This window comes from Mangifera indica, chromosome 7, assembly GCF_011075055.1.
Source record: "Mangifera indica cultivar Alphonso chromosome 7, CATAS_Mindica_2.1, whole genome shotgun sequence".
NCBI lineage: Eukaryota > Viridiplantae > Streptophyta > Magnoliopsida > Sapindales > Anacardiaceae > Mangifera > Mangifera indica.
Genome location: NC_058143.1, coordinates 11,951,383 through 11,979,010, shown reverse-complemented (window position 1 = coordinate 11,979,010; position 27,628 = coordinate 11,951,383). Strand labels below are relative to the sequence as shown.

Sequence of the window (27,628 nt, the reverse complement as noted above, 5' to 3'; positions counted from 1 at the left end):
CTAAGTGCTTGGTATGTCAACAGGTCAAGGCCGAGCATCAGAGACCTTCAGGTTTGCTTCACCCACTTAGTATTCCTGAATGGAAGTGGGAAGATATTTCAATGGATTTCATCATTGGCCTACCTCGAGTACAAAAAGGCTATAATGCATTATGGGTGATTGTAGATAGATTGACTAAATCGGCCCATTTTATTCCAGTGAAAGATAGTTTTGCTTCAGATCAACTGGCCCAGATTTATATACGAGAGATTGTGAGATTACATGGTGTACCCAAAACTATTGTGTCGGATAGAGACCCCAAATTTGTTTCAGCTTTTTGGGGTAGCTTACAAAGAGCATTGGGTACTAGGCTGGCATTTAGCACAGCATATCATCCTCAAACAGATGGCCAAACAGAAAGGGTGAATCAAATACTAGAGGATATGTTGAGGGCCTGTTGTTTAGATTATAAAATGACCTGGCATGAAATGATTCCATTGATTGAATTTGCATATAATAATAGTTACCAGTCCACCATTAAAATGGCACCATATGAGGCTCTTTATGGACGAAAGTGTAGATCTCCATTACATTGGGATGATATAGGAGAGCGAGATGATTTGAGTCAAATTCTTGGGCCTGAGTTAACCCAAAGGATGGTGGAAGATATAAAGATTATCAAGACTAGATTGAAGCAAGCTCAGGACAGACAAAAGAGCTATGCAGATTTGAAAAGGAAAGAAGTAGAGTTTCAACCGGGTGACAAAGTTTTTGTGAAAGTAGCCCCTTACAAGCACGTGATGAGATTTGGAAGAAAAGGGAAACTTGCTCCAAGATTTATTGGCCCATTTGAAATTTTAGAAAGAGTGGGCAAGGTGGCTTATAGACTTGCACTTCCACCTAGTATGGATCGAGTTCATAATGTATTTCATATTTCTTTATTGAGAAAGTACATTAGCGATCCTTTACATGTCTTGAAATCAGATGATGTGGAATTAAAAGAAGATTTAGCTTATGAGGAGCAACCAGTGCAGATACTAGACAGAAAAATAAAAGAGCTCCGAAATAAGACCATTCCATTAGTGAAAGTATTATGGAGGAATCATAAGGTGGAAGAAGCCACATGGGAGGTTGAGCAACAAATGAGAGAGAGATTTCCCAACCTATTTGTTTAAATTTCGAGGACAAAATTCTTTTAAGGGGGGAAGAAATGTAACATCCGAATTCAGGTGTGTCAGTAAACTCCACTTCCAAAATTACCCCTAGAGTTGATTTTATAACTTGTTGTGTAAAGAAATTGCAAAAGAATCATAGAAAACTACTAAATGAACAATATTTTTCAAAGGGGGTAAAATGGTCATTTTATAAAGATTCAAGGGACAAAGTGGGAATTAAAATTGAAGGGCACACTTGAAATTATATGGTGGTGCTAAGGGTTTTTGGTAATTGGCTAAGGATAAAATAGTAATTTATGGAAAAGATTAAGGGCAAAATGGTCCAATAGGCTTATAAAATATCAATTATTCATCATCTTCTTCATTTTAGCCGAGAGCTCCATGAAATTAAACTAAGCTTTTTCCCTTAACCAAAATTTACCAAAAAACTTAGCTAAACCACCTAATTTCCAAAGGCTTCAGTTATAAAAAGTGTAGATCTGTTAATTCTGGTCAGTTCTAAGGTAAGAAATTGAATTTTTAAGATATGTGAAATTTGGGGTTTTGATAGATGATTATATTTTTGGTTGATTAAGGTTGTCAAGAAGAAGAAAGGAAGGTGAATAAGCTTAAATCACCTATTTGGCAAAGAAAAGGTAAGAATTTCATACTTTACATATTTGAAGTAAAGTTGAGTTAGGTTATTTAAATAACCTTTACTTATATAAGTGTGTAAGGTATTAGAATTAAGATGATTTATGCTTAAAAGGATAAAGAAATTCATTAGGATTCATGATGTAATTTTTGGACATAAGGGTAAAAAGGTAAATTTTTGCCATAAGGGCAAAAATGTCATTTTATGCGATATAGGTTAATGTTGCTTAGTTATGTGCATGTTATGTGAAATAACCCTTATATTAAGCCTATATTGTATAATTGAAATTAATTTGAGACATGATATATATATTTATCTATAAATGCATGAGAAAATAACATGATGTTTGAGAAGGAATGAAAAGAATAAGGGAAAATAACAAATGCGCATATTTCATATTATGGTTATATATGCATACATGAGGAATCATAACATATGCATGATTTAGAAAAAAATAAAGAAAGAGGAAAAATATTTTCTAAGGCATGCATGCTTTTAGAAAATGGAAAACAAGTATTTTTGGTTTTATAATGACTCATATGATACAGGAAAGCAGAAAACATACTAAAAATCCTTACACGCCAGCTGTACTGTGTGGACAGCAAATAAAATAATCAGTTGTACTGTGTGGACAACAAATAAAATAATCAGCTGTACTGTGTGGACAGCAAAGAAAAATATCAGCTGTACTGTGTGGACAGCAAAAGAAAAATATCAGCTGTACTGTGTGGACAACAAAGAAAAATATTAGTTGTACTGTGTGGACAGCAAAGAAAAAAATATGCGTGTAAGAGAGAATTATACTTTTTATGGTGACTGCAAATACTATCATATGTAGTCTAGATCGATCAATGAGAAAGAGAGAGAAACAAATTAGTAAATATTTTATGAAAGTCATTTGCATTAGAATTATGCATACAAGCCTGTGTGGCTGATAAAAAGTTGAGAAAGATGTATGATCAGAAAATAGAAATGTCATGACATTCATACATGCATAAATCATAACCAGTGAATCATGTCTGTATAGTAAGGAAATGAATAAATGTGTGAAAGAAAAGAATTATGATATGTGTTAAATGCGTGTTCTGTATCAATTATTTTGTTGTAAATAGTTCAGACACGCTGAGTATGGAAAAGATTATAAAAGATTAGTACTAGTATAAAATGCTTTAAGTGTTTAGTATGATTTTCTTACTGAGCCATAGTCGCTCACTCCGTTTAATTTAACATTTTACAGGTAAGGAAATGCAGCAAAGGTTCTCAGGGAGCACTAATGAGACATGAGGCTGAGGGATGAAGGCACCCTATTGTTGTTGATTTATATGTTTTGATGTATATGTGAATATATGTATATATATATATATATACTTGATGTAAATATTGGAAGATATGTATATATATATATGGCTAGTTACGAAAAATGATTATAAAGTTTCTGTGGGTGATAATTTTATAATTGTCATTATTATGTATTTATTTTACTAATGGTAATTAAGTTGATAAAAATCCAGTCGATTGGTAGGACTGGTTTGTGTGAATTACAAATTGGGCGTGTTACAGGGCATAATGAAAAAGAGAAAAATATTCCCCGGGCCCTCTACAATAGGGGAACTCATGCCGTTTTTTTCTGTAACACACCCAATGGTTAGGAGAGGTTACAGGTTTGTGTTCACGAAATACTTTATCAAGGAAGGAAGCTCTCCCTTGACGCCATGAATCTGCCCAATAAGTTTCTAGTTCCCTTATATGAATACTACTTTTCTCTTGGATTTGAGTAATAATTCTTGGGTTTGAATGACTCAAAAACATGATTGTATGATTTGGTACTATTAATTAATTATTTAGATGGAGAATAGAAATTGAAATATATATGTAGAAATTATACAAGCCTCTAATATTGAGTTCAATAGAAGTTTCTGAAGTAAACAAATGACAAAAATTAATATATGAAGAGAATTAATATTTGGAAAATAAGCTAAAAATCTTATTGAATTATCGTAAAAATAGATTAAATGTTTTGAATTTATAGACTTAACATAACATACCATCTAAAAGACACCCATCATTTGCATAAAATTATATTAGAACAGACTAAAATATTTTCATATTTGACACTTATTCTTAACTTGGTCAAACAGAATTTCCTCTCATTTGTAATATGTATTGGATTAGAGACATATTATCCTCCTTTATTTAGCCTTAGGACAACTTATATAAATCCCTCAGACTAGGGAGCTCGGCTTGTTATGATTAACATTCTTCTTAGACAATTGACCTCGTTCTAAAGTTGCAATGTGTAGTGGAGGCTTTGTGACATGCAGATTCTTAGACAAATTATGGTACAAATTAAGAATAAAGTTTTCTCAATTGCAACATAAATAGGAAATTGTGTGAGTGTAAAAATCCGAAGAGAAAAAAATGTAGTAGTATAAATTATAGTGGTGGTCTAATGTGACTTTTCCAAACTTGAGTACAAATTAAGTTACAATTTGATAGCTTAATATGAGTTCAAAGGCTTGTTGAAACTCTTTCTTTTTTTTTTTTAAGATTTTTCCCTTTTTTTCAACAGTTTTTTTTAGTGATCATCTTCTTATTATTATTATTTTTTTTACCATTCAATATCATTTATAAAATTAATGTTCACCATTTGATCAAATCAAACTCAAATTCTATATTTGAATTTTAAATCAAGCTTGAGTAAGTTTTTATTTGAGTTTAATTTGATTTAAATTCATGTCACACTAACTAGCAAGATATTCTGTTGCCCAATCGGAAAAAAAAATTCTAGACCTTAATTTTTTCTCACAAAAGCAACATGATTGTGTTGTTACATGCCAACTAATTCTGAATAAAATACAAATCGTTCCTTACCTCAAATCTCGATTTAACATCCACGTGTCAATAATCCAACCCATTTGGACACCAACCTTCTAAACCCAATATTGCCCTCACAATCTCACAAAACAAAACCATTGTATCCAAGGACAAAGTCCTTGTCCCAAAGTTTCATCTAAACAACATCGAGATATCACGAAGGCCAAGGTTTTGTGTAAATTCAGAGTTATATCCCATTAATTTTAAAAAATTTAAATATTTATTTGTCTGATAAAAATTTAAATACATATTCATCTATTAAATATTATTATTATTATCAGAATTAAATTATGATTTAAAAATTTTATTGAAACTTATATTTTAGGATTATCTTTAAATTTTAAATTTTAAATTTATATCTTCCAATCTTATATTTTCCAAATTTAAAAGTTGAGTTTCTCCCCTCCCTCAAGTCAAGGTTTGCAAGCTTTTATCTTTTTTTGGTATACAACCGCCCCCTAGCTTTTTAAATTCATCTCTTATTTCTAAATCTTTATCTTTGGCAACCATTCGTTCTCTCCGATCATTGGCTTTCTCTCTCCCGTTATTCTCTCTTCCCTCTCTAATTGTCTTTATTGAAGATAAAGATAATTGAAGAGAGAAGGAAGAGTGATTAGGAGGGAGAGAACTGACGGCCGAAGGTGATGAATGGTCATTCGAGAGAAGAAGAAAAAAAATTCATGGAGAAAATTGACACTTTTCAAACTTTGAATAGAGAAAAATTGTTAAATTTTTAAATTACGGTAGAAAATGTAATAAAATTTTAGTTGTTTTAAATTTTTAGCTAAATGATTTTATTCCTGATAATAATGGTAAAATTTAACAGATAAATGGACATTTGAATTTTCAAAAATTAGCGAATAAAAGTATATTAAAGCTAAACCTAGGTTGGGAATAGCGTTTTGGCTCCCACCTGAAATGACAATTTCCACCTGTTCAGTTTGAAAACCCAATTACCCACTTATCACTCTTATCTGTCAAACCTTCTGTTAGTTTTCAAATTAAATTACTGATTTACCCTTATTCAAAGGATGATTCACAAATACTCAATTACAGCTCAAAGCACGAAAATCCATCTCGCAAACATTGAACTTTCTTTCAATTTTTTTTTTTAAATGCTTGATTTCTCCTTTCTTGACTCTTTGAATTTTCATCTTCGACTAGAAAAAAAATTCAAAGAAAGTTGGAGATGGAAATTCAAGCATTTATATGAAAAAAAGGGAAAGAAAGTTTCCTTTCACCCACCTCCATATTTATACCACTTCCACAGTTCCACGCTTTTGTCCATTTCTCACAATCTTTTCATCTTTCTTTCCGGTTTGGTGACCATCAACAGTTACAACCGTCCACCATGTCTGGGATGATGATTAATCTGTCAATTGGATGTTGACATATGTTACCTAGAAAAACAGGTGTGGAAAACTTATGAAAGGAGATTTTAGTCAGAGATGGAAATTCAAGATAGGAAAAAAAAAAGCATTTGAAAAGAAAAAAAATTGAAGGAAAGTTTTACATAGGTTTACGTCCTTTGAGTTAAAATTAAGTATGTGGGAATCATTTTTGATTTAGGGATAAATCAGTAATTTAATTGAAAGTTAACAGAATATATTAACATGTACTAACAGATATGGTAATGGGTGAGTGTTTCGCTTTTTCAAACTTACCGGTGAGACTTTGTTAATTCAGTAAACATTGGGTCGAACATAGTCATTCGACCTTTGGCCGGTTACAAAACCTAGTGCCGATGTTATTTCTGGCCTATCCCCTGCTCGTCTATTTACAGACTTCTCATTGTAATCAACAAACTGAAGAGTCAATGGCTTCACTCTCTCAACTCACTCAATTCCCATGCAAAACCCTTTCTTTAACGGCACCTCATCAGCATCTCACTACTGTGAAGCCCTTGATTCTTCCTCTAAACTCGGTCAAAATTTCGCAGAGAATCACTGAGAAGTAGCTGAGCGCAAGGCCGGTGTTCGTGGCTCGGGCCGTGGACTATGACGAATGGTATCCCGCTAAGGAGGACGAAGGTGCCGCCGTGGCCGTAACAGAGGAGGAGAAGCCGTAGAAATGACGGAGATTGAAAACTTGAAGAAGGCGTTAATTGATTCGTTCTATGGGACCGATCGCGGGTTTACAACGACTAGCGAAACGAGAACGGAGATCGTTGAGCTTATTAGACATCTTGAAGCTAAGAATCCGACTCCCGCACCAACTGAGGCGTTAACTTTGCTTAACAGCAAATAGATTCTTGCGTAAATGCTTGTTTCCCTTTTATGGTTTGTGGGTAAATTATGGTGAAGGGATTGAATTTGGTTGTTTTAAAAATTGGGTATTTTTATTGCTTGCTAGTGCTTGAGTTGGTTTGAATCTTTGATTTATTTAAGATGATATATCATATTGGAAACTGGGTAGTCAAGAGTGGTTCGGATAAAATAGACCAAACGACTCATTCCCACCCAAGGTGTAGTGAAAACCCAATGTAATATTTGCTAACTTTTGAAAACTTAAATACTCATACATCTATTAGTTTCGGCTGTTACAGTCGAGGATAAAATCATCATTTAAAAATTTTTATTTAAACAAAGAAAGTTATTTCTTTTTTTCCCTTAGTTTTAAAAACCAATCATTTCTGTTTAACTCAAACTCTGAAACAGTGCATTTACATCTCAAAAACTTCATTTTATCTTTCCGACCACTGTTCTTTCTGAAGTTTCTCTCCGGCAGTATCTCCTGTCCCTCCATGGTGGTTTCCCAATGCGAAAATCACCAAAAATACGGGCGAAATGGCCAGATTTTCTCACACAGATCTATGCAAAAATCATACAAATCCGTGCAACTATTAGTTCATCACCGACACACAAATTAGTCGGACAGTGTTGCATCACACAGATCCATGTGAGAAAATTTGACCATTTCAATCAGTTTTTCGTTCGTTTCCACTCTGGGAAATCACCATGGAGGGAGGGGAGATGTCACCAAGGAGGAATGCTAAAAGTACGACCATTGGAAAGATGGAATTAACCTTTTGGGGGTGTAAATGCAATGTTTCAAAATTTGAGTTAAGGGAAAATAGTTAGTTTTTAAAACTAAGGGGGAAAAAAGAAATTAATTTTTGTTTGTTTAAATAAACTGAGGAAAAAAGATTAGTTTTTAAAACTAAAGGGTTAAAATGAAATCAATTTTTCTTTATTTAAATAAAAATCTTTAAATGAGGATTTACCTCTGATTGTGATTGTCAAAACTAACGGATAGATGAGTATTTGGGTTTTAGAAAGTTAGTAAAGTTTACTTTGAATTTTCAGCATACCTTAGGTGGGAATAAGTCTTTTGGCCAATAAAATATACAGTTAAATTGTTTTTCAGTATACCTTAGGTGAGTATTTGGATTGTGATTGTCAATCGTCAGATGATTTTTTGGGATTCGAAACAATATAAACTGGTCCTTGATCATACCTGGATATTCCCTTTATTAGGAGGTGGATTCAAGTTAAGTTTATCTCAAATCAGTTTGGAGTTTGGTTCAATTTAAAATAAGCTACACTCAAATTTCAGTCTAAAAGGAACTGAGCTCTAATTTGACTGTAATCGTAATGTAGCTGAGTCAAAATGGACTAGAACTCTTCGGTTGTAGCTGAATCAAACTCTTCTAGGCCTATGAATTTAGTGAGCTGAACGCCCTCAAGTTTGAGTACAAAATTAATCGTTAGATTCGAACTCACCAAAACTATGCTTGTTTTGAGCCATTCGAGTCAAATTGACAATTGAGTTTGGATTAGTGAAGCTTGATTCTGTCTCCAACCCTATCTAAGAATCTGACTTTGGATATGTGTGGCCATCGGCTGCAACCACCATTAGTACCAATGCCAAATATGAAGTCCCAAGTCCCGAGCGTGTGCAGGTTTCGCGTCCAAATTTGTAAGTCTGGGTTCATCTCTAATTGGCCATTTCATTTCTCTGTGTTTAGATCAAGTTTGAAGAAGGCATCATCGAGACTCCTCAGATATCGGACTCCATAGTATTACCTAACAATGATATCATCAGACTCTATGGTTTTACCTGACAATGACGAATTTCTGGGACAAAAGATTGACCTTTCCCCATTGAAAGGCTTTTTTACCAGTCCAAGATACAGCTTCATCTCAATCTCTAACAGCGATGTGCAGTCTTGGTTGCTAACATCATAGCTGGGTGAAGAGCTTCATATTTCCAGGGGAGACGCAGGCAGTGTGTTTGTGTTCATCAAGGAAGCTCTCTCCTAACGCCATGAGCCCGCCTAATAAGTTCACTTATATTATCATAATTTTCTGGTTCTCTTAGATGGAAACCAATCCTCTTCTCTTAGACTTGTGAATAATACATGGGTTTGAATGATTCAGAAACATGATTATCTGATTTGGTACTGTTAATTAATTATTCTAATGGAGACAAGAAAGTGGTATTACATGGAGAAATTATACAAGCCTCTAATATTGAATTCAATAAAATTCACAGTATATGAATTAATATATGGAGACAATTGGTACTTGGAAAATAAGCATGTTATTAAACATGATAAAAATACATTAAATATTTTAAATTTATATTCTTAAAAAAAACCTAGTACTTGCATAAAATTCATCAGGACAAGAAGTAAAATATTCTCTTGTTTGACACAAAATTTTAACAGAACAAGAGTAAAATACTCTCTTATTTGACACTCACTGTTGACTTGATGAAACTCAGGATAATGAAAACAGGGTCATACTAGTTTGTAATGTCTTATACACTTATCAGCCTCAACTAACATAAATGTCAGACTGGGAGCTCGGGCTTATTATCGTTAACAGTCTCCTCTGACAATTGACCATCGTTCTCAAGCTGCTTCGTGTGCGATTCGGTTTGTTTGGGAGCTGCTTCGTCTGCAAAGGAACGCTGTCTGGAAGCTGACACGCCAAATCTTAAACAATCTACGATACAACTTGAGCAAAGTATTCTCAAATGCAGCATACATGGGAAAATTAATTAGCACAAATATGCTGATAGGAAAAAATGCAGAAGTATAAATGAGAGTGGTGGTCCAATGTGGCTTTTCCAAACGAACTATGAGCAATAATGTTGCTGCGAATGCAATCATTGTTGCAGCCAATGAAATGAAGAGCAAGGTGAAGCCTATTGTGAGTTTATGGGGGAGTTCGTGGACGAATTCATCATACTTATAAGAAGATGTGAGGATGGACAAGAACATTACAACGGAGGTTAAGGAGCTGGCCAAAGCAATAACGTCCATGACTGTGAAAAGCAAGAAGAGAGTGCTGTTGAGCAAAATTGGATACCCCTGTTTATTAGAACCTCCAGGCACAGTGTACGCAGCTGCAAAGACCACTGTAGCAACGAGAGCAGACACTGCAGAGCAAGACTGAGAAGTGCCTTTTAGCCAAGTCTCTGCTTGCACGAGTAGTTTATTGTGCTTCAAATTGAATAGCTCGTCGCCAGTCTTCTTTCCGTTCTTGCTGCGAAACATGACGTAGTGGGCGGGCGTGATCTCCTTTACACGCTGCATATATAGAAACATAACTTACATATAAACACGTTTATTAGGTAAAAATCTTGTAGAAGAAAGAGCCAGGGGGCTTACTTTGTACCACTTTATCTCTTCCTGGAGTTGGTATACAGGTCCTGCTAGGTGACGCTTTGTAGTCTCTCGCCTCATGTCTGCAGCATGGTGTAAGATGGTGTAGCCATTTTTGTCAACCTTTCGGACTAACTTTGTCATTGGTATTTCCATATTTTTCACATGATTGAAGATTTCATATTGACGGTGCTTAATTGCCACATGCAGTATGTTCTGACCCAGATCATTGCAATGCTCAACTAGCTGGGGACATACTTCCAGTATCTTGTTCACAATTTCTACTATTCCGTTTTCAGTCGCCAGGAATAACGGGATTGGCTCATAATCTCCTTCTGAAGAGTGGTCTTTATCAAACGGAATGATTTCATCCCAAGAAGAATATTTTTTTATCAGTGTCCCCGCTAGTTTGAAAGCAAGTTTATGCTTTCTCTTTTCTTCCAAGATGTCACCCCTTACTAGTGCACAGATTTTTTCCAGTAATTTAAGCCGTAATTTAAGCCACCCTGTTCGTGTTTAGCGACGAAGAAAGAAATTATATAGAATATCTCTTAATCGAACAAAATAAATTTTTTACCTTTTGAAATTTTTGTAGCAGCTTTTTTACCATCATCTGCATTGTCACCGACTGGAAGGCCTATAAATTGATACAAAAGGTCCTTTTAACATATCCTTATGCATACATTATCTTTAATAGAATTATGGAAAGGTGAAAATATACTTACAGAAATATATGAATCTGTAGAACAATCTGCCCCATTGATATCCACTTTCGAAAGCTGAGGGCATGGTTGCTAGTAGGTGAAGAGAGGTCTGGCCATCTAGGTTTTTGAGTGCTGCTAACGATTCATCCATCTTCAGTAAATATAGAGCCGTTTCTGAGAATATTTGAAAAGAAAGCACATCAAATATCAGTTGAATATATATTTCATTTCAAAGCAAAGTTAAAGAAGCTAGGTGAGTAGAGATAGAGACCAAAATGGCGGCCTGTGATGGCAACGTGCAGAATGGAGGCATCAGGCTTTTTTATGGATGTTTCTCCTTTGATGGCACCAGGCTCTGTGATGGCAACGTGCAGAATGGAGGCATCAGGCTCTGGCTCTGATATCATTTCACCTTGAATGGCACGAGGCAGTTCATTGGAGGCTTTAGGTTTGGGCTTTACCTTGATGGAGCGTATGTTTTGGCGGTGAATATTTTTAAGCTTAGAATATTTTTCTTCTTCAGTCCTTCCTTTTTCTTCTTGGTATATTAATCTTTTGTGAGATTCAAATGATGTTTCAGCTAAAGACTTCACCACCTTTGTTTTCCCAAATGCAGCAGCAAGAAAAAGCGGGGTTTCTTTATCCTCATTCACAGCCTCTTGGAGCTTTTCCCTAGGTGGATCTTCAATATCTTCCTCGAGGAGCTTCCGATGATGTCCGACCAAAGCCTCTACGGCCTCCAGGTTCCCATTGGCTGCAGCCTCATGAAGAGGTGTGTTCCCATTGCCATTTTTTTCTAAATAGCCATGCCTTACCATAGAATGTTCTTTGGAAATATCAAGTAAAAATTGAAGCGGATCTTTACTCTTGCTGAACACCGCCAAGTGAAATGCATTGTCCATGGAGGCCGTTACAGGAAATAACAGCGAACCAACATTTTTCTGGTAGAATTTCTTCACAGATTCCCAATCGTTGTTCAGGGCTGCCCGATAAAGCTCGTTTGTACTGCGCAACTCGTCTCCTGTGCCCATTTGCTTCCCGTGGATGGAGACAACCAAAAAAAATAATAATAATAATCAAAGATTGGTTGAGAAAGGAACCTTAGTATTGCATACTATGTTAATAAAAATTTTAGCAAAATTAAATAAATATAAATATAATAACCCAACTTTGATTATTTAATTAGATATTTAGTCTTATGTGACTTTATCCTTAATATAAAATTATACAATCTTATGATAACAATCATTTAAGTATATAATTAAATATTTAAAATTAGATATACATAATTTTATTATAATAAACATTGGTTTATCAATTTTTTTTATTAAAATAACTGAAATCTTATATTTTATTATTAAAGAAACTAAAAATTCATATTTCCCTAATAAAATAATCAAACTTTATGTATATCTTACTAAAGATATCAAACAAATATAATTAGTATTATTTATTTTGGTTTATTTTAAAAACAAAGTGATTAATTTGGTATCATTAATTAAAAAAATAATGAAATTTAATTATTTTAATAATAAAATTTGATAATTTAAATAATAAAATTTAAAAGTTTAATTCTTTAATTTAAAAAAATATATAATTTGGTATATTGTCGTTGAATACCTCTAAATAATGTTATCCTATAATTATATATATACTCATCTACATACTTCTTTTTAGTGCTTTGATGTTTTAAAATAAAAAGCAATACCAATGTGTAGCTTTTTACATCAATATATATATATATATATATATATATATATATGCACACATATACTCATTTAAAAAAAAAAAATACGAATGTGACTTTTAGTTTTCTTGTTCTTCCGGAAGAAACCAAACTTTATTATTTTTTAATTAAAGTATCAAACTAATATTCTTACATTTAAAGCAAAATAAACAATATTAATTATTTTTGTTTGATATATGCAATTAAAAATACTAAAAACTTAATCTCTTTTATTAAAAAAATCTAGAGGTTCAATTTCATAAATAAAAAATATATAATTCAATATATTCATAAAAAAAGTTAATAATATATTAATAAGTTACAAATATGAATACCTTGAAGTGGAGAACTCTGTTACCTCACTTGAAGCTCCAGTCGTTGAAGTGCTTCACACGCTCAAGTCAAGAAAGACCTTAATCAAGCATACATTTAACATAATTATATACATACAGGGAATCCTTGTGAATGACACAGGGTATCCGTACTTAAATAATAATGATGATGTTAAATGTATGGTGGACCACATAGTCATAGTTGGTGGGATTGCCACCTGTGAATATAATTTTCCCACCTGTGGTACAGGGTATCCGTACTTAAATATACAGGGAATCCTTAAGCTTGTATTTTCTCATCCCCCGAAATTTTGAATTTCCCCATCAATAATTGGATGGCCCTGATTTTTTTAATATAAAAATATATTTTCTGCCGTTGCTTCTAGATTTTTTCACACAATTCCATGTATTAAACAAACAGTTTCAACTAACCTCTGTTAATTTTGTCAGGTGCATTCATGTTTTGGCTTACATTTCAATTATTGATATGACATGCATTAAACAAAAGGCCAAACGACTATTTCCCACCCAAGGTTTAGCGTTTTCTCAAATGTCCCCCCTTTAACTATAGAAACACCAAACACCCACCCATGATCGGTTAGATTTAACCAAACCCTAATGGTGATAGGGGTAAAATCATCATTTTTGCTATAATATTAAAAATAAACTAAAATAGAATCTAATTTTGCCCCCCTAAACTTTAAAAACTAAAATTTTCCCTCAGCCTAAGTTTTAAAAAATCACAGTTTCACCCTAGGATTTGGTTTTGAAATCTTCGACGACCGTTCCAGCTCCGTTGCCGATGGTCTCTCCCTCCCGAAGCAGCCTCTCCTTCCGGCGAATACTTTCCTCCCATTTGGAGGCTCCATCGGCGTCGGAAACGGGAAGAGAGACAAAGAACTTCGTCGAGGAAGACGAAGTTCTTCGTCTCCCCAAACGAAGACGAAGCCGTCGTCTTCGTCTGGGAAGACGATCATCCTCCCACTGGGAAGACGATCGTCTTCGTCTGGGAAGACGATCATCCTCCCACTGGGAAGACGATCGTCTTCCCAGACGAAGACAACGACTTCGTCTTCGTCCGGGGAGACGAAGAATTTCGTCTTCCCCGACGAAGTTCTTCGTCTCTCTTCCCGTTTCCGACGTCGATGGAGCCTCCAAATGGGAGAAAAGCATTCGCCGGAAGGAGAGACTGCTTCGGGAGGGAGAGACCGTCGGCAACGGAGCCGGAACGGTCGCCGGAGATTTCAAAACCAAACCCTAGGGTGAAACTATGATTTTTTAAAACTTAGGCTGGGGAAAAATTTTAGTTTTTAAAGTTTAGGGGGGCAAAAAGAGATAAAATTTTTAGGCGTTAGGGTTTGGTTAAATCTAACCGGCCATGGGTGGGTGTTTGGTGTTTCCATAGTTAAAGGGGGGACATTTGAGAAAACACTAAACCTTGGGTGGGAAATAGTCGTTTGGCCTAAACAAAATTGCAAGCCATGCCAAACTCGTGGTTCATGTGACCGATGTCAAGGGCCCTGAGCCATGACTGTAAAAAAATAATAAAAACTTCAAAAATCTTTAAAAAAAAATACAATATAACAAATTGGCTCATAAAAACATATCATCTAACTCTCTGAAGACTCATGAAGACATAATTCGAGAGATCTTCAATTATGTTTTAAATCTTATCATGTCACAGATCAACACAACCTATAAGATCCGACTAAAATCTGTGTTGTGTGTTTTTATAGGCCAAACGACTATTTCCCACCCAAGGTTTAATGTTTTCTCAAAAGTCCCCCCTTTAACTATGGAAACACCAAACACCTACCTATAGACGGTTAGATTTAATCAAACCCTAACGGTGATAGGGGTAAAATCGTCATTTTTGCTATAATATTAAAAATAAAGTAAAATAGAATCTAATTTTGCCCTCCTAAACTTTAAAAACTAAAATTTTCCCCCAGCCTAAGTTTTAAAAAATAGCAGTTTCACCCTAAGGTTTGGTTTTGAAATCTCCGACGACCGTTCCGGCTCCATTGCCAACGGCCTCTCCCTCCCGAAGCAGCCTCTCCTTTCGGCGAATGCTTTCCTCCCATTTGGAGGCTCGATCGGTGTCGAAAACGTCTTGGGAGACGAAGAACTTCGTCTTCCCAGACGAAGTTCTTCGTTTCCCCAGACGAAGACGAAGTCGCCGTCTTCATCTGGGAAGACGATCGTCTTCCCAAAAGAAGACCTCTGGGAAGACGATCGTCTTCCCAGACGAAGACGACGGCTTCGTCTTCGTCTTCCCCGACGAAGTTCTTTGTCTCATAAGATGTTTTCGACGCCAATCGAGTCTCCAAATGGGAGGAAAGCATTCGCCGGAAGGAGAGGTTGCTTCGGGAGGGAGAGGTCATCGGCAATGGAGTTGGAACGATCGCCGAAGATTTCAAAACCAAACCCTAGGGTGAAATTACCATTTTTTAAAACTTAGACTGAGAGAAAATTTTTAGTTTTTAAAGTTTAGGGGGGCAAAAAAAGATAAAATTTTCAGGCGTTAGGATTTGATTAAATCTAATCGACTATAGGTGGATATGTAGTGTTTCCATAGTTAAAGGGAGACTTTTGAGAAAATATCAAACTTTGGGTGGGAAATAGTCGTTTGGCCGTTTTTATATACAGAAAATCCTTGTGAATGATATTTACACAAAAAAAAATAAAGGCATCCGTACTTAAATAATAAAGATAATGTTAAATGTGTGTTGGACCACATGGGCATGGTTAGTGGGATTGCATTAAATGATTTCCCACCTGAATTTTCCCGCCCAACAAAGAAAGGCCAAAGGACTATTTCTCACCTAAAGTAAACTGGTTTTTCTTTTTTTTTTTTTGGTTAACTTTAAAATCTTATTAATCTATTTGTAAATAGTTAAAATTAATTCAGTTTATTAGTTATATCATTTTCTTCCTAAACTCTAAAAATTAACAATTTTTATCTAACCCAAATTTTTAAAAATAACATTTTTATTGTTAAAGTTTTTAATTTTTCAGATTCAATTTTTTAATGACATATTTTTCTCTCCGATGACCTTTAGGCGATGTCTCTTTCTCTCACTGTAGCCTCCTTCGGACGATCCTCCTCGGCCTCATTTTTGTCTTTAGACAAAAACGATTCGTCTTCACGAATGACAACATCAAGAAGGACTCCTAGAAGAAGGTCATGCTAGAGAGAAAGAGATATCCCCTAGAGGTCACTAGAAAGGAAAAGACATTATTGAAAAATTGATTCTAAAAAAGTGGGAACCCTAGGGGGGAAAATGCTCTTTTTAAAAACTTAAGTTAGAAAAATTATCAGTTTTAAAGATTTAAGAAAAAAATAAAATCAAATTTAAATTTATTTTTTAATATCATAGATAAAATAATAATTTTATTTTTAAAATAATTAATTTTAATTATTTATAGATTGATAAATAGAATTTTTAAAGTTAATAAGAAAACTCGAAAAAACAACCTACTTTGGTGAGACATAGTCCTTTGGCGGCAAAGAAATAACCATTTGGATGGGCAATATTGACTTTGGGTGGCCTGCATTAAATGGCCTTGTAAAATTACTTTATCTCATCGACCGGAGGGGCTGCAAGAGTTTCTCTAAATGCACCCTCTGCTCTTCATTTGTAACGTACACACACCTAATAAGATTTTCATTCAAGCGTCTCAAGTTTTGGTTTTCATTTTTATTCTACCTGCATCAACTTCATTTATCTTCTTCTTCTACTTAGAGTTTAATTTAATTATAATATCGTTTACTCATAATTTTTTTTAATTGTATTTATAATATGTTATTAGTATGATCAGCTTATATATATTTTAATATTAGTTATCTTTCAATTATATTATTATTTTGTTTGTATACCACAAAAACGAATATCTCAGTTATGATATTATCCTATTTACAAAATACAAACTATTGATGTTTTAATTATTGTTATCTTCTATTTAATTTTTCATTTATAATTATATTTATTTGCAACTCCAAGTTTGCAAAATCATAATCTATACTTGAAGTTTTGAATATCATGAATTTAAATATGAAATCCTAACTATCATTTGTAACCTAAAATTTACAAAACCTTGAATATGGGCCAAAAATCCGAAATATTATTTGAATAATTATTTTTATTATAATAATTGTATCTGATTTACAACCTAAAGTTTGCAAAATCATAGAGTATATATATATATATATATACCAAAGTTTCATCAAAGTAATTTTTTTATATTAACTATATCACATTTGCAACTCAAAGTTTGCAAAAATTATGAAAAATATGGACTTCAAGTCCAAAATAGAATCAGAATTAAAGTTTACATATTATAATATTTTATATACTAATTACAAAATCAGAAGTTTTAAAAATATGAGATAATATATGAATCTAAAATTTCAAAAATTAATCTCAATATTTCTTTTACAAAACCAACTGCTTTGTAAATATAGAATAATATCTGAACTTGAAGTTTTAAAGATTAATTCATGCATATTGCCTACAAAATCAAAAATTTTATAAATACGATAATATTTGAACCTTGGATGGCACCAGGCAGCTCATTGGAGGCTTTAGGTTTGGGCTTTGCCTCGATGAAGCGTATGTTTTGGCGGTGAATATCTTTAAGCTTAGAATATTCTTCTTTAGTCGTTCCTCCTTTTACTTCTTGTATGAATCTTGTGTGAAATTCTAATGATTTTTCAGCTAAAAACTTCACCACTTTTGTTCTCCCAAATGCAGCAGCAATAAAAAGCGGGGTTTCGCCGTTCAGATTCACAGCCTCATGGAGCTGTTCTACAAGTGGATCTTCAATATCTTCCACGGCGAGCCTGCAATGATGTCTGACCAAAGCCTCTACGGCCTCCAGGTTCCCATTGGCTGCAGCCTTATGAAGAGGTGTGTTCCCGTTGTCATTTTTAACTAAACAGCCATGCTTCGCCGTAGAATGTTCGGAAATATCAAGTAAAAATTGAAGCGGATCTTTACTTTTGCTGAACACTGCCAAGTGAAATGCATTGTCCCTGAAGGCCGTTACAGGAAATAACAGCAAACTAACATTATTCTGGTAGAAGTCCTTCAGAGATTTCCAATCGTCGTTCAGGGCTGCCCAATAAGGCTCGTACAAATCAGTTTTACTGCCCGACCTGTCTCCTCTGTTCATTTGTGCCCTGTAAATGGAGACAAAAAAAGAAAAAGATAATATTATTTATTTTGGTTTGTTTTAAAAATAAAGTGATTAATTTGGAATTATTAATAAAAAATAATGAAATTTAATTATTTTAATAATAAAATTTGATAATTTAAATAACAAAATTTAAAAGTTTAGTTCTTTAATAAAAAAATATAATTTGGTATATTGTTGTTGAATACCTCTAAATAATGTTATCATGTAATTATATATATTCTCATCTACATACCTCCTTTTTAGTGTTTTAATGTTTGAAAAGAAAAAATAATACCAATGTGTAGCTTTTTATATCAATAAATAAATAAATAAATAAATAAATAAATAAATATATATATATATATATATATATATATATATATTAAAAAGAAAAAAGCAATGCCTTTTTTTTTATATATACATTAAAAAAAAAAAGCTATAGCAATGTGACTTCTAGATTTTTTTAAGGAAGAATCTAAACTTTATTATTTTGTATTTAAAGTATCAAACTAATATTTTTCTTTTTAAAATAAAATAAATAATATTAATTATATTTATTTGTTATAATCAATCAAAAATGCTAAAAATTAAGTCACTTTTATCAAAAAAAAATCTGAAGGTTTAATTTTATAAATAAAAAATATATTTCAATATATTCATAAAAAGAGTTAGTAATATATTAAGAAGTTGCAAATATGAATACCTAAAAATGGAGAGTTTTATGATTTCACTTTAATGCTCCAATTGTTGAAATTCTTCGTGTGTTAGAGAAAGTGCTTACTCAAACTTTAAGAGAGTAAGAATGATGAATAGTGCTCTCTATAATATAATTAACTATGTGTTGTGTATTTTTATATATAGAGAGTCCTTCTAAATAAAGATAAAGAAGTATCCTTACTTTGCTTAAATAATTGATAAAGTTCACTCGTACAAACAACAAGAGTATAATAAAGATAAAACTTTGTTCTTATTTCATAACAATGAAAGTATAATAAAGATAAAATATGATTAAAAACTTATAATCAAATCAAATAGAAACAAACAGTTATTTAAATATATTCAAAATTCGTGAGTGCAAATATGCTGACAGGAAAAAATGCAGCAGTATAAATGAGAGTGGTGGTCCAATGTGGCTTTTCCGAACGAATTATGAGCAATAATGTTGCTGCGAATGCAATCATTGTTGTAGCCAATGAAATGAAGAGCAAGGTGAAGCCCGTTGTGAGTTTTTTGGGGAGTTCACGGAGGAATTCATCATATGTATAAGGCTATGTGAGGATGGACAAGAACATTACAACGGAGGTTAAGGAGCAGGCCAAAGCAATAACGTCCATGACTGTGAAAAGCAAGAAGAGAGTGCTGTTGAGGAAAATTGGATACCCATGTTCATTAGAACCTCCAGGCACAGTGTACGCAGCTGCAAAGACCACTGTAGCAACGAGAACAGCCACCGCAGAGCAAGACTGAGAAGTTTCTTTTATCCATGTCTGTGCTTGCTCGAGTAGTTTATCGTGCTTCGAATTGAATAGCTCTTCGCAAGTCATCTTTGCCTGCTTGCCGCTAAACATGGTGTAGTTGGCGGGTGTGATCTTCTTTACAGCCTGCATAAATAGAAACATAATTTACGTATAAGCACGTTTATTAGGTAAAAATCTTGTAGAAGAGAGAGCTAGGGGGCTTGCTTTGTACCACTTAATCTCTTCCTGGAGTTGGTATACAGGTCCTGCTGGGTGACGCTTTATAGTCTCTGGCTCCATGTCTGCAGCATGGTGTAATATGGTGTAGCCATTTTTGTCAACCTTTCGGACTAACCTTGTCATTGGTATTTTCATATTTTTCACATGATTGAAGATATCGTATTGACGGTGCTTAATTGCCACATGCAGTATGTTCTGACCCAGATCATTGTAATGCTCAACTAGCTGGGGACATACTTCTAGTATCTTGTACACAATTTCTACTATTCCTTTTTCAGTCTCCAGCATTAACGGGATTGGCTTATAATCTCCTTTTGAAGACTTGTCCTTATCAAATAGAGACTCTGCGCCTACCTGCCTATTAATGTTTTCTTCCCAAGAAGAATCTTTTTCTATCAGACTCTCCGCTAGTTTGAAAGCAAGTGTATGCTTTCTCTTTTCTTTCAAGATGTTACTCACTAGTGCACGGATTTTTTCCAGTAATTTAAACCACCCTATTCGTGTTTAGGAGAAAAGAAGGTGCTCAATGAGCCAAAGTGATGAAGAGAGAAATTATGTAGAATATCCCTTAAGCGAACAAAAGAAAATTTTTACCTTTGGAAATTTTTGTAGTTGGTTTTTCATCATCATCACCGATTGGAAGGCCTATAAATTATAGAAATTAATGAATAAGATGTTTACAAAAGGTCCTTTTAACATATCCTTATGCATACATTATCTTTAATAGAATTATGGAAAGGTGGAAAATATACTTACAGAAATATATGACTCTGTGGATCAATGTGCCCCATTGATATCCACTTTTGAAAGCTGAGGGCATGGTTGCTAGTAGGTGAAGAGAGGTCCAGCCATCTCGGTCCTTGAGTGCTGCTAACGATTCGTCCAGATTCAGTAAATACAGAGCCGTTTCTGAGAAAATTTGAAAAGAAAGCGCATCAAATATCGGTTGAATATATATTTCATTTCAAAGCAAAAGTAAAGAAACTAGGTGGGTAGAGACAGACACCAAAATGGTAGCCTGTGATGGCAACGTGCAGAATGGAGGCATCAGGCTCTGGCTGTGATGTTGTTTCACCTTGGATGGCACCAGGCTGCTCATTGGAGGCTTCAGGTTTGGGCTCTACCTCGATGAAGGGTTTGTTTTGGCGGTGAATATTTTTAAGCTTAGAATATTCTTCTTCTTCAGTCCTTCCTTTTTCTTCTTGGTATATTAATATTTTGTGAGATTCTAATGATGTTGCAGCTAAAAACTTCACCACATTTGTTCTCCCAAATGCAGCAGCAATTTTTTTCTAAATAGCCATGCTCGACCATAGGATTTTTTTGGGAAATTTCGAGTAAAAATTGAAGCGGATCTTTACTTTTGCTGAACACCGCAAAGTGAAATGCATTGTCCCCGAAGGCCGTTACAGGAGATAGCAGCGAACTAACATTTTTCTGGTAGAATTCCTTCACAGATTCCCAATCGTTGTTCAGGGCTGCCCGATAAAGCTCGTTTGTACTGCCCAACTCGCCTCCTGTGCCCATTTGCTTCCTGTAGATGGAGACAACCAAAAAAAATAGATGGAGACAGCCAAAAAAAAAAAAAATGAAAGATTGGTTGAACTTAAAAAATCGATTTAAATCATGTCTTAGAAAAAAGAATCTTAGTATTGCATTCTATATTAATAAAAAATTTAGCAAAATTAAATAAATATAAATATAGTAACCCAATTTTGATTATTTAATTGGATATTTAGTCCTATGTGATTTTATTCTTAATACAAAATTATATATTCTTATAATAATTATTATTTAAATATCTAATTAAATATTTAAAACTAAATATACATACTTTTATTATAATAAGTATTGAATTATCAATTTTTTTATTAAAATAACTGAAATCTTATATTTTTTTATTAAAGAAACTGAACTTTCATATTTTCTTATTAAAATTATCAAACTTTATGTATATCTTAATACAGATATGGCCAAAGGACCTTTTCCCCACCCAACGTTTGATGCTTTTTCCAATTCATACCCTTTAACTTTGTTAAACCCCAAATTCTACCCATCAGATGTTACAATTGACGGAAATCTTTAGTGAGAAGGACAATAATGTAAAAGGGCTTCTGATTTGTAAAACGCATTAAACTAATAAAAAATTCATTTTTTTAAACATTCACTGCAGAGCATTTATTGTTGGTGGTGGATTTTCAGTGTTATTTTATACCTTATCTCTTTTTGGCGTGACACATGGCGAGCTAATTTTATGTCATCCGATATTTTGATGTGCTGACGGAGTGAATCAGCGATTTATTGAGAAAAACTCTGGCGTGGCAGATCGAATGTTGAACATGTGGACAGCAAAATGAAATACAACCGACTTTTTGAAAAATCGGAACTTTAATGCACTGGTTTCGAAAATTTTAATCCCTCAAATGCACTAGTTTAAAGGACAATTAATGCTGGCCAACAGGATTTGACCCATTTGCAGTCCGCCATCTTTAATGCATTAATTGCTTCACATCAATGGTTGGGATTATTTTGCCAAAAATCAACGGCTCAGGATAACGTTTGAATGTTTTAGCCAATAAAGTTGTAACATCTGGAGGTCTCTTTTGTCATTTAACGCTGAAATTTGAAAAAGGTGGAGGAATAAACAATTGTTTATTCGTTTGATGACGAATGATAAAACGCCAACGTGTTCTGGATTTTATACGAAAATTTCAAATAGCGAAAGGAAGTCATTTGGCCTTCGATTTTCCTTTCCATTGGCTTGTGATAGCGTTTTGCTCTGAAACTTTTCAGTCGTAAAAGTTGTGAAACAATCGGTGAGCTGTTTATGAAGATGGTTAAAACGGCAACGATACCTTCAATAATGCAGAAAAACTTTCCCAGTATGGTTCGTTTGTAGTTTGTTTTGATGTATATTTTTCTGTTTATTTAAAAGAAAAAACTCGTTCTTTACCCGGAAGTGTTGTTACATATTCTGAGTGCTAAAAGATTGGGTATGTTAGGGTTTTGACACTTCTACGTCCATCAATCTGGTTTATGTATTATTGTGTTCATTTAAATGAAAAAATTCATTCGTTAGGGGTTTTGTATACCGTACATCATATGGAACTGTTGTTATTCCTTCTTTATTCTACTGTTGTTAAAAAAATTTTATTCTCATTTAATGAGTTTTTTTCTTTTAATTTTGTGAAGAACGTGGATGATGATATGAAAGCTGTTCCATATCTTTGAAATTTTGTATAATATGCTGTAAATTGTGCTTATCCGGGATACATAATGTACAACATATCCAAGTCCAGTTTGAAACTGTAAATCATGCAGAATATATGCAAGCTAACATGATAACATAAATCCAGCTCTTAATGTAATCCAACAATTCAACCATTTTTTCAGTCTTAAATGCAATTAACGTGATTAACCAATTACATCAACGGTTGTGACAATTGGATGAGCACTACTTATTTACCTTGCTAAAGGGTATTTTGATGTTTTCTTGAAGAAGACAGTTTAAAATAATCATTAAAATTGAAGGTATCTCGGTTATTTCATTCGTTAAGGGGTAGAATAGTCATTGAAATCATATATTAACAGAAACTGTTTAATTTAGCCTTTGATAGGTGGGATTTTGGGTTTTACAAAGTTAAGGGGTATAACTTTGGAAAAGCATCTAACGTTAGGTGGGAAAAAGTCCTTTGGCCAAAAATATAATATGGAGGGTCAATTCATAACAGCACACAGGCAGACCTACTAAGAGCCTCACAAAGGCACTACTCAAGTTACTCTCTATCAATTTGTCAAAATCAGCCGTTAGTTTTATAGTCAAAGATTATTTATATCAATTTATCTAAATGTTATAATATGGTGTAATTAACTTTCATTTTGTGACCGAAGGTTTAAAATGTTATGATTATATCCATATTGGACTGAATTGTAAACAATATTTTAAAGGTGTACATGCATTTTAAAAACTTTCTAGGGACATACGGATATTTTTCCTATCTTACTTTGAAAATATCATATTCACCCCTATATATATTTTGAAAATATAACCCTAATAGTTGTGTTATGACATTTACACCTCTAATAATTTATGTTTTGTGACGTTTTTTTATGGGTATAATTGTCATTTGAAACTACTAAAGGCATATTGATATTTTTCAAATTTCAAAAGCACCCCTAAACTTTTTGAATTTTTAAAAATCTCTTAAAAATTTGTAACACCCCTAATATTATTAAAACTACGTCGACCCCAAACATATGATTTTACATTGTTAATACTCCTATCCATACTTGCAATTTTTTTCATTTCAATTGAAATTAACATAAATTACGATGCAAAAATTATTAAATAAAATTTTGGGGTAGAACATTACTCAATTTGAGGGCTTTTTTGTTTTTTTAACAATTTTAGAAATAATTTTTTAATTCTTTAACGAATTCAACAAGTAGGTAAAAAATTGATTTTTTCAAACTTAAAAGGTGGAAATATACCATTTCATCAAATCTTGGGTAGGAAATAGTCATTTAGCCATATGAATCAACAATATAATATTTCATGTACGTTGGGATGTGATTTTAGTGATATTGGCTCCTCGTTAGTTATTAATCTAATTGGAATAAGTTCCTAAAAACCCTAAATATTTCAAATATTATATTTTTTTTTCTAAACGTACGATCATGCATCATTGACACTTCTATCTATACTTTTAATATAATTACCATTATCATTTGTCATCATACCTGACTTGAAATTGAGAAGAGAGGAAAAAAGGGATAAATATAAGAAAAAAAAAAGTGATGTTTTATGTAATTACATAATAATATATTATTTTTATACTTAAAATTATGTATATACAAGAACTCTTAATAAAAACATATAAAAGTCAAATGGATCAGATTTATGATGCTCTCTAAAAAAACAAATCCACTGATATTAAAATCATAATTCTGAAATTAGAGGGGCAAGAGCCAAATTTCGCTATATTATTTGCATCTTAAACATCAACTTAAAACTATTAAAAAAAAAAAAACAGTAAATATCTTCTACTTGACTCCGACAATAGACATGAGAAGCCTGAGCTTTTCAGTAACTTCAACAAGGTCAGAAGGGCCCTTAAACGAGGCTGGAGGCTCAACTCCAGTCAACAAATACAGCCTCTTCAACTCCTCAATGCATGTGCCCTGTGGCGCTACTTTGTATCCAACCATCAGCCGCATCGCCTCCATAAGTTCCCAGATTTTCTAACCTTACTGGAAGCCATACCACTGTCTTCCTGTGAGCAAATTGCAGCATCGTTGCACTTGCGTTCTCCCGAACAAACAGGAACCGCCATATAATCAACTGTCTCACGATTTCCACAGGTACTTGAAGAGTGTTCATTTTCTGCGGATGCGTCAATGGAGTATACACACATGAACTCAGATTACTGGAAAGGAAACTTATAAAAAAGAACTAAAACAACGTTAATTATACAAACTTTACACACTTAAATATATAAAATAGGTATACAGATGATGTATCATACTGTGATTGAATGTTATTTTATCTTTTAATTTAAAATCATCTAATCATATGATGACATATCATCATTATACTCATTTTGTGTCTTCAAAGTGTATACATTGAATGAACTAATAGCTGCTGGTCAGATTCTATAGCTTTACCTCCAATGGTGTTGTAATCTGCATATAAATGGGCAGCAGCATTTCTATTATCAAACAAATCAAACCCACTTTCATCAGCAATTTTTCTTACATCTGGATTTGAAGAGGTCACATTTTCCTTCTCCCTATTCAATTGAACATTTTGTACTACATCCTTAGCGACATTATCATCTCCTCCTCCCTGCAACATAAAAGGCTTGTTTAAAACTGGTTTTTCCTCCTCTTCTTTGACACTACAGACATCAGTAGTTCCAACCATTTTGCCCTCTTAGGGAATCACATCCGCCTTTGGCACATCCTCGTCGTCGTTCTTTTCAACGTTTGTAAGAGGGTTATTGCTAATTCTACCTTCCATTGGCATTTCCATTTCTTCAACATTCTTATTAACTTGCCGGTTTTCCTCCACTGCCTTTCCGGATAATTTCTCTACACTCTGGTTGTTCTTCTCTCCTTTATCAGCCATACCCTCCCTGATTTTTTCAAGTAATCCACTTGTCTCTTTCACCAATTCTTCATCTTCGTTAACTTCTTTACTCTTACATAGTTCCACAACAATGTCTGTCACTTTAAATGGTGCTGCCATATGTTCAATTGCTCCGCCGCTTTTCTCATCTCCCTCAATATCAACAACAACAGCAGCCACATCATCAACTGGCATATGATCTAGGCTTTCCACAATCGCAGGCCTTTCTTCTTCCTCTTCTCCATCTCCTTCAATTCTCACCTCAACTTCTAATTTCATAGGTTCTTCCTCATTTTCATCTTCATACTCTTCAACAGCTTCTTCATACCCATTTTCCTCCACTATCTCAATTTCATCTTGTCTAATAACTCCATGATTGGCCACATCAATACAACGATCATTGCCATTCTCCTCTAATTCAATCCTCATCTCAACTGTTTCCCGTGTATACTCCAACATCTCTTCTTCTTCCTTCTCCATATCAACAGCTCCTCTACGCCACCCATCTTCTTCTTTGCCATGCTTATCATCCCCAACAACTTCATCTGTATACGACGCTTGTCCATAATCCAAAAGAAATGGAGGGGGTTTAGACCCCGGAAGCAGCATACTCATAAGCTTATTAGTGCAAGCATAGCCCGCCAACAACGGCCCATACGGAACCGAACAAGCGAACCCAAGAAAGGAGATAACCGCAAGAGGAGGAACTATCACAGGAGCCGAAGACATCACAAATCCTGTCACCAAAATTTTTCTTCCCACTGTTAAGCCCTTGCACAAGATCCAGCGAACTTTTCCTCTGTTTTCCAAGGATGAGTATTCTTCAGTACTCCCCTCCATGGCCGAGTATGGATCTTCCATTGTGGTGAGATACAAACACAAAGGATTATTATCTGAACCTTTGTCTTCAAAAGGATTCTTCGCACAAGAGTTTAGAAAGAAATTTTAGGATCAATGATGTGGAAGATTACTGTGATTATTGTGTACCATATTTTCTTCGAGACACTCGAAATAAAGATCAACACCAGGGAAAATTTTAAATTTCTACAAGCTAACAATGACACACAAAAAGTTGAGGAAATGAATAGGAAAATTAGAATTCATTGAGCAAATTCACAGATAAGCAACAAATATTTTTTGTATTGTGATTAGAGATAGAAATGAAGATTAATTGTTCATACTAATCAAAGGGGTTTCTAAATGATTAGGAACTTTGTCTGCAAATTCAAGTATGTTACAGAGGAAAGAACCGAGAAAAAATAAAATTAAGAGGAAGAAATTAAATTTCCAAAGAGCGTAAAACATATAAAGTTTACCTGAATATACAGTGGAATGAACAAATCTAATTAGCTTATAAATAGGCCTGGTGTCATTACGAACAAAATATTAGGCATTTAGTTTGAGCAAGAAAGAGAAAGTTTTTTAGGCTGTGCAGGTTCAAATTAGCTAGGGTTCATGGAGAAGAGTTTGCATGAAGAAGACACGCGTTCGAAAGACGGGAGTGGCAATTGGAAAGGTCATAAGGTTAAACAAATGCATGCAAGCTGCAGCGCATGCAGAAGAAGCTCTGTGATGATCCCAAGGCTCCGCA

The 27,628-nt window shown here is 33.8% G+C and overlaps 3 protein-coding genes across 4 annotated transcripts; all 3 read right to left on the bottom strand.

Moving 5' to 3' along the window:
* Positions 1–9,389: 9,389 nt before the first annotated feature.
* On the bottom strand, positions 9,390–13,130 carry LOC123220694 (protein ACCELERATED CELL DEATH 6-like). Its single transcript, XM_044643254.1, has 6 exons — positions 13,039–13,130; positions 11,249–12,011; positions 10,999–11,151; positions 10,851–10,910; positions 10,280–10,779; positions 9,390–10,198 (listed from the first exon to the last, which is right to left on the bottom strand). The coding sequence occupies exons 2-6, from the start codon at positions 12,006–12,008 to the stop codon at positions 9,518–9,520; spliced, it is 2,154 nt and encodes a 717-aa protein (XP_044499189.1). The 5' UTR covers positions 12,009–12,011; positions 13,039–13,130; the 3' UTR covers positions 9,390–9,517.
* A 6,351-nt stretch (positions 13,131–19,481) lies between these two features.
* On the bottom strand, positions 19,482–25,118 carry LOC123221477. The gene is made up of 6 exons (XM_044644324.1): positions 24,958–25,118; positions 21,272–21,444; positions 20,667–20,819; positions 20,505–20,555; positions 19,932–20,404; positions 19,482–19,814 (listed from the first exon to the last, which is right to left on the bottom strand). The coding sequence occupies exons 1-6, from the start codon at positions 25,116–25,118 to the stop codon at positions 19,482–19,484; spliced, it is 1,344 nt and encodes a 447-aa protein (XP_044500259.1).
* Positions 25,119–25,183: 65 nt separating this feature from the next.
* Positions 25,184–27,344, bottom strand: LOC123221809. 2 transcript variants are annotated; one of them, XM_044644725.1, is made up of 2 exons: positions 25,575–27,344; positions 25,184–25,293 (listed from the first exon to the last, which is right to left on the bottom strand). In XM_044644725.1, exon 1 carries the CDS (start codon positions 26,896–26,898, stop codon positions 25,843–25,845), a length of 1,056 nt encoding a protein of 351 aa, XP_044500660.1. In that variant the 5' UTR covers positions 26,899–27,344; the 3' UTR covers positions 25,184–25,293; positions 25,575–25,842. The 2 variants fall into 2 exon arrangements, with proteins under 2 accessions (XP_044500660.1, XP_044500661.1); XM_044644726.1 differs by having other exon boundaries at positions 25,666–27,344.
* Positions 27,345–27,628: the final 284 nt, after the last annotated feature.